The 7,573-nt window shown below is 51.9% G+C and overlaps 1 protein-coding gene across 1 annotated transcript; it reads right to left on the reverse strand.

The window, feature by feature from the left end:
- Positions 1 to 1,949: 1,949 nt before the first annotated feature.
- On the reverse strand, positions 1,950 to 7,487 carry LOC130141793 (E3 ubiquitin-protein ligase TRIM7-like). Its single transcript, XM_056322979.1, has 8 exons — positions 6,465 to 7,487; positions 5,328 to 5,786; positions 4,775 to 4,870; positions 4,459 to 4,689; positions 4,320 to 4,342; positions 3,800 to 3,915; positions 3,568 to 3,627; positions 1,950 to 3,258 (listed from the first exon to the last, which is right to left on the reverse strand). Exons 2-8 carry the CDS (start codon positions 5,739 to 5,741, stop codon positions 2,744 to 2,746), a joined length of 1,455 nt encoding a protein of 484 aa, XP_056178954.1. The 5' UTR covers positions 5,742 to 5,786; positions 6,465 to 7,487; the 3' UTR covers positions 1,950 to 2,743.
- Between the last annotated feature and the right edge of the window lie 86 nt (positions 7,488 to 7,573).

The raw sequence follows: 7,573 nt of genomic DNA on the forward strand, positions 1-7,573 counted from the left end.
AGCTGCTGGTGTCCACGCCACAGGGGTCCGACGTGATGCAGTGTGTCAATCCTGTACAACTGGGACTCCCACCCAGGTTGCCCATACAAAGCTTCAGCTGGTCTTCTTCATGCATGGTGGCTGCTGGAGACATGCCAGCACCCCAGAGGCCCACCACAGTGGAAGGTGGGACCCCGTGAGATAAGGAAAGCGTTAGAAGTCATCTTGAAGTTGCTATGAATGGAACCAGAGAATAAATTCAGGCTGGATAGGAATCTGGGGTAGCGGTAGCCCTGCTCTGAGCATCCACAGGGTTCCCTGCACTGCAGAGCCCCAAACTGGACCCAGTGCCCAGATGTGGTCTCGCCCATGCTGTGAAAACCCTTCTATCTTTGAGATGCTCAGCGATGCAAGACAACACACACCCGCAGAAAGGCAAGGATCTGTACTGGAGGAAATAACCTTCTTTTGTGCTTTCTGGGAATTTTTTTGGGGGGGAATCTAGAGGAAAATAACAAACAGCTGCATGGTGCAACCTCAAATGTTCCCAGAGGTCTTTGTTCTTGCCCTTGGATGGTGTGGTTGTCCTCCTGCCTGGCCCATAGCAAATGCCTCCTCCTCTAACCCTCGCAGGGGGGGGTCGCAGCATCTGGACATACCAGGACTGCTCCTTCCCTAGGGAGATGCTGGGGCTACGCCTGCTTAGGAGGTCCCCACCATTCATTATCCTGGTTTTCAACCAAAAAAGGTCTTTCCAAGACATTTCTGATACAGCAAGAGCTACAACAGCCTAAGGAGCACAGGCACGAGCCTGCGTGTTTCATTTCCTCCTGCATCACACTTGCACCTCGGACCATGGTGAGGGTGCTGCCTGCCTGAGGCTTCCTGCAGTGAAAAAACAGGAAACACACACGGTTTTTTCCAGCTCTGCAGCTCCTGAGTCACACGTAGGCTGCAGATTGTGGTTTCTTGGGTTTTTTCCCCTGTCTTTTGTTAGTTCACCTCAAATCCAGCTCCCTACCAGCATCACTCAGAGGGGTTCAGATGCAAGAGGAGATGCATCAACTGGCCAAACCATTGTGAGGAATGTGATGAAGACCACCAAAAAGAGCTGGTTTTCCACAGGTCATCTGGCTTATTTCCGTATGAAATCCACACAGGTTGTACAAAACCCACTGCACTTTGTGAGCCCAACTGCTCTACACATGGCAATTAGCAACTCCGCTTCCTCGGTGACCTACCTCTGAGGTATTTAATAGCTCCGCTTGTGTGCAGACCAGCTCATTTTTGGCAGGGTATCATTTTTATTGAATGATTTTCCCAGCTTTCATAGGTGCAAACACACCTACAAAAGGTTCTTCGTACATTTGAACGTGTGTGCTTTCAGGTATCCTATACATCTGCATCCCACACATGACTTCCAGCATTTAACTAGGCAGGATCTGATGCTGAATGACCTTCCACACCTGCAGCCAGTCCGTCCCCTGGGTGGGGGCTTGTCTGGGTGCTTCAGGGTGGTCTGTAACAGAATGTGGCAGCCTGTCGGTCCTGGGGGACAAAGCAAGAAAAGGAGAGAAAGGAGGAAGGAGAGAAGAAAGAAGGAGGAAGAAAGGAAAGGAGGAAGAAAAGAGGAAGAAAGGAAAGGAGGAAAACAGGAGGGAGGAAGGAGGAAGAAAGGAAGGAGGAAGGAAAGAGGAAGGAAGGAATAAGGATGTCCGTGTGGGTGACCCCGTACAACTCAGAGGTTCGTTACGGTTCCTGGAGGTCGGAGGGGAGCTGGCGGCGTCCCTGGCCGCCGTGCCACAGCCAGGGGCTTTGGGGAGGGAGGGGGACACCCCCCCCACACTCCCTGTCACCCGCGGGGTGGGGGGTGGGGCTGTCTCCAGCGCCCCGGCCTCCGGCAGGAGGCGCCGTTCCCGACAGAAGGGGCGCGGGACGGGGCGCACCGGGGGCGCCCCCCCCAGTAGAAGGGGGGCGGGGGGCGGGGGGCTGGAGCTATAGCAAGGTCTGAGTACCAGTGGGGGCCGCAGCCAGACCTGAGGAGGGGGACCAGGGCAACCCTATCTCTCCCGCGAGGGCTGTCGGGGAGCCGGTACCCAGCCCCGGGGGGTGGGGCATGATGTCCCGTACCCAGCCCAGAGCATCCTCCGCCTCTTACCCGGGTTTCGTTTTCCGCTCGCTTTGCGCAGCCCCAGCTCCTTCTTGCGCGTCCCCCACCCCTTCCCGCGTCCCTCTGGGCTCGGCCACTCCCGGCCCCAGCAGCATCCCAGCAGCCGGTTAGGAAGGGGATTATAGAAATAAAATTAAAAAATAAAAATAAAATCGGTGTTGGTCAGAAAGGAACTGTGTGGTCTAGAGGGATGCTCAGGGAGCAGGGGCATCCCAGGGGGACGCATGGTGCTGGCAAAGTTTAGGGCTCTCCAGAATGAAGGCAGAGGTGTGCCCGAGTTCTGAGCGCCCCCAGGCTCCTGCTCCCACCCTGCTGCAAAACCCCTGTTACAGGCAGCAAGGAGTCAGGACGAAAAAGGCCCCAGGAACCACAGTGGCCAGACCCCACATTTGCTTACAAACCATTATTGAACCCTTCCCACAGCCCCAGGAGCTGCTGGACAACATTAAAAAAGGAAAGAAAATTGCTTTTTTTTTTTTTTTTTTTTTTTTAGTGCATTCTGGTGGAAGAGATTCTTTTGCAACATCATAGAAAAGGAAAAAGGTGCACAATGAGCAGAAGAACAGCTGGACTGGGGGTGAGGGCAGGGAAAGCTCATGGGCAGAGACGGAGATGGGAGCCTCTCCCCACCCAGAAGAAAGGGAAGATGCTCTCCCCACCAAATGAGACTTGTTGAAAGGTAAAGATGGGGGGCTCATGCTTGGCGAGGTAAAATGCCACTTTCCCCTCTCCACAGTCCAGAGTCACCCACACCCTCCCAGTTTTCCCAGTGGCAGGGAAAGTGGTGATGGGGGAAGTGAAGACGCGGTACTGACTCCCACAGCGCCCCATTACCCAGATTCCCTTCTCTGGTTGAAACTCAAGCCAACCCTTCCTGGACACAGAACGTTGGGCCACCCCCAGTGCCCAGGTCCTGCCTCCGGCCACCTCCACCTCCCAGCAGTGTCTCCCCATGGTGAAGCCTTGACAGCCCAGTACACAGGAGGAGATGTCAAATCGCTGCGGGGTGGTGGGCAGATCCTGCCCTGCATCTGTCCATCTCACCCCCCGCCGGTCCCGGGAGAGGACAAGCTGGGCGTTTGCAGTGTCAGGGTCCAGAGTCACAAACACTATCGGGGATGGAGAAGAAAGTGGTGTTGGAGGACATCACCCCCCAAAAAAAGCCCTGCTCTGGGCTGGGACAAGCCCCAGCATCACATGTCTGCCTGTGTCTTGAGCTTGGGAGCAGAGATGTCTCTACATCTTCCTGCTTGGGAAAGCCTTGCCTCATGCTGGAGAACTGGGCAGAGCTCCTTTGTACATTCAGGAACCCCAAAGCAAGCTCAGCTCATCATTTCCCAACCATTTTAAACACTATTTGGGTTAAAACTGACTTTGCTGGAGCCTTCCCTTGCAGCTGCTCCTCCAAAGAGCCTCACCTTTTCCATCTCCTCCTGGAGATGGTCCTTGCTCTTTCTCCAGTTCAGATGGCAAAATGTCTAGGAAGATAAAGAACAAAGGTTGGACATCATGCTCTCTGGCTGGTAATTCTGCTCACTCATGCCCCTGCCATGTTTTTCCTGGGAAGAAAGGAAAGACAGCAGCACGTAGAGCTGCCCCTTCCCATAATGGGGGCATAACCCCCATCAGCCCAGCCATGCTCCACCGTACCTTGAAATCTCCCCAGCGTCTCTCTGAGGACAGAGTTTTGTCGAGAAATAACATGGAGCGTCCTTTCCAGGTCCAAGAAGGTCTCAGTCATCCTCCGGGCACTGCCCATCTCCCACCTGGATGCAAACCTTTTCCCCTTAGATATGGGACTTGTAATGGCAGGAGATGCTGGGACCATTCCTCCAACCCCTGCCCCCCAGGCAATTTGGGGATGGTGGATGAGCTGGCTGTCCCCTCTGTCCCAGGCTCAGAGATGCCAACCCGCTCTGTACAGGAGGACACGTGGTCCCTGATGCCTTAATGGCCAAGAAGACCTGCAGTCTTAGGGTGCTTCTTCTTGTGGCATCCCCACACTGGGGTTCAAGGCACCTTCTTGTCTCCATACCTCTCCAAGCCTCACTTCAAGCCCTGCCTGAACAGCCAAAATTTCCATCTCTGTTGTAGAAACCATGGGGATGCTGCCTGTGAGCCCTCCTCCCCCCCTTTCCCCCCCGGCCCCCGACCCTTGAAGAACACGTACCTGTCCACAGTGCTTCGGGCATTCTGGAATAGAAAAAGAGAGAGAGAAATAGCCTCAGCCTCCTGTTCCAAAATTGGGGGAAGACTCCAGCCAAGGCGACATGGGACCCTCTTCCATCTTGCCTGGTAGAACACCTGACCTGCAGGAATCTGCTCACAGGTTGCTCAAGCTTCTTCTCCATCTCGCAGATCAGGACATCAAGGAGAGCAATCTCACCAGACATCTTGGTCTCCTCTTCCTCCTGCCTTCTCATCATCTCTCTGTCCAGCTCTCCCAACCGAGCCAGGAAGACAAGCTCTTGGTCCTTCAGAAACCGGCGCAGCTGCCGAAATTCAGACACAATCTTCTGCCTCTCGACCTCTGTCTGTGTCTGCAGAACATGGAAAGACAACAGCATGGACCACACTGGTCCAACACTTTTATATTTTTTCTGGGTGATGGCAACAGCTACTTACCAAATAGTCCTGGCATCGCCTCTCTCCACTTGTTTTCCATTCCAAAATCTCTTTCCTTTGTTTCTTGAGCTTCTCCAGGTCACTGCGTATTTGGTCCTGGAAGAAGAAAAATTATTTGGAAGGGTATTCAGGGGGGAGTGGGGAAGGGCTGGGGGATGATTAGAAATATTCCTCCCCCAATTTGGGGGAAAAAAAAAATGCAGCATGGGCATGAGGATGGAGCAAATGCAGGAGGACAGAGCAGCCAGCTTCATTCTCATATGAAATAAATTGGAAAATACCTGTTGACTGATTTGGGGCAAAGGGTTTAGTCTCAAAATTAATATTTTCATATTTTTAGCCAAAAGGAGTTACATGTTGTTTTTATTTAGCTCTCCCCAATTATTTCCATTTATTTATTTTCATGGACAAAGAAAACCCCAGCTAAGAGAACTTCAAAGCTGGCTTGAAGCCCATGATCCTGAGAAGCTCAAAGAAACCAGAGCAGCCCTTCAGGTGGTCAGAAAAAAAAAATTGAGAAAAGGACTAATGCAAGCTCAGTCATGGATCTGACCCTGTCCTCCTGGGTAGATTCTACACAGGCTGTAGTGGGACCTCCATGAGCCCTTGGTCCATCACAGCTGGAGCCAGATGCTTTTGCATCACCCTTGAAGGTGACTGTCCTCTTGCTCCACACACAGAGTTGCTCCTTCTCCTCCCTGCCTCCTTCCAAACCCAAGAGCTTCAGCTTCTCCGCTAAATGCTCCAAATGCTGTTTCGGCTGGAAATTTCCTTTCCTGAGCCGGCTTCGGTGGCTGGCTGCCTGGGCATCTCCAAGCCTTCCTTGCTGCAGCTGGGATTGGGCTGTGCTTCCTCTGCAGCTGGTGGGGTCACAGCCCAGATGGCCACCATCCAGCCAATGCTGTAGGACAGTGTGGTGAGTGCTTTCTTTTCCCCCTTCCCTTGCTCTAGATGAACCAGAAGCCATGGCAACACGTTCTCCAGTCTCCCTGCTTCCTCTTCCCCTTGCTGCCTGCAGTGGAGTGAAGACATAAAAGGTCTCAGCATGGGTGGAGGAAGGAGGAGCAGTGGAGGAGACCTCTAATCTCTTTTAGATGTTAATTTTAGGAAGGGATGAGTTGCCGTCTAGCCAGCCTTGGACTTTAACACCCATCTCTTAGGCATCAAGGTTTGTCTTGCCTACGTTCAAGTCTACATTATGGGCACTGCCACCTCAGGTTGGCATCTCCACTCCTGGGATGGCCAAAGGAGACGGAGCCAACCTTCCCACCTGGTAGGAACTGACATTTCGTCCCCAAAGCTCAGGCTGTAACCTGCTCTCTTGCTGGTACATGACCTGACATCCCCCCACATCTGCTTCCCACCCTTCAAAGCATGGACCAAAGCTTAAGGGCCAACGCAGAAACCCTCCAATGTTGCAGATGTGTTCAGAAACTGTGCTGGAAGGCAGCTCTTGTCTCTTCTTGCTGCTTTCCTTTTATTTGGAACCAATTTTAATCAATTAACACAGGAGATGCAGAACCTAAAAACATTCCTGAAGCAGGCTCCACAACACGACTCCCCCTTCACAACTTGCATTTCAAGGACAGACCACAGCAACCCCAAATTTAATAGCCCTTCATCTTTACACTTGGAAAAACATCTCTGCAGTGCCAGGATGTCCCCCGACTGTCCCCAAAGAGACACTTACCCATTAGGCAGCAGCACAGGGTCCCTGCAGGCTTTTTTTAAGAGTTGGGTAATTCAGTCCACAGGGCTCCTTCTCCAGCCACCCCGGGGCTGTTTGAACTTGAAGCTGGATCACATGGAAGACAGAGAGAAAATACCAGCCCTATTTAAGGAAACATGCAGAGGAATGTGCTGCCTGGTGTCTCCCTGCCAGGGACAGGCTCATTTACATCCTGCTGCAGATTAGTGTCCTGAACTGGGATTTTTCAATATAAGATAAAGCTTGGGTTGAAAATACTTTCTCGTTTTCAGCTATAGTATAGGATAAATTATTTTTTGGCTACTGGGCAAGATGGGGCATCTCCCACCATGCAACACAGGGCTCATGCCAGCACAGATACTTCCCAGGGGTTCATGACCTGCCTTGGCCATCACCAGGGCAAAAAATAAGCACAGTGGTCATCCAATTGCTTTAAATAAAGAGCTGGGCAGCTTTCTCATCTTCCGTCCAGCCTCTTTCATGGGTTAAAAGCAGCACAGGAACACCTTCCTGATCACTACTTTTAATTATAGCAAAAACAGCTTTATAAACTTGTGCTTCAAAGTCACTGGTGGTGATTTCCAACATGGAGGAAGGGCAGTTTCTTGTCTGTGGTGCTTCCCACCTTGATAGGTACTTAAAAAAGAGGATTAAAAAAAATTAATATATTATTATATATTTCCCCCTGCAATTTCTGTCTGCTGACAGAAGGAATGGTACTTTGAACTGCTACAGCAAACGTGCTTTCTTAGCTGGTATCATCTTGAGGCCCTCGGACATGAATGATCTGTCCCTTTCCTCCCTCTTCCCCCTGCTTGGGTCTTCTCCTGCCTACCCTGCACCAGTGCCACCACAAATACGGGTTACAAGGGCAGTAACAAAGGTTTCTGGTCCAATAAACTGCAGGAAGAAAACCTTAAAATCACAGGGCTGAGACCCTGAGATGCTCCAACCATTGCTCATGGGTGGGAGATGATAGCATCCCTCCCCAGTGGGATCACACACTGGGATCCACCTCAACTAACTCTCCTAAAAATGAGGGAAAGTGGGGCAAGATGCTGCAAGGAGAGATCTGAAAGGGCCAGGATGAC

Source organism: Falco biarmicus, chromosome 21 (genome assembly GCF_023638135.1).
Source record: "Falco biarmicus isolate bFalBia1 chromosome 21, bFalBia1.pri, whole genome shotgun sequence".
NCBI lineage: Eukaryota > Metazoa > Chordata > Aves > Falconiformes > Falconidae > Falco > Falco biarmicus.

Coding starts and splice junctions, on each gene's coding strand:
- LOC130141793 (XM_056322979.1), bottom strand. CDS start 5,741: ATGGCTTCTGGTTCATCTAGAGCAAGGGAAGGGGGAAAAGAAAGCACT. Junction 4,343..4,458: donor CTGTGAGCAGATTCCTGCAG/GTCAGGTGTTCT, acceptor TTTCTATTCCAG/AATGCCCGAAGCACTGTGGA. Junction 3,259..3,567: donor TCCAGGAGGAGATGGAAAAG/GTGAGGCTCTTT, acceptor CATCCCCGATAG/TGTTTGTGACTCTGGACCCT.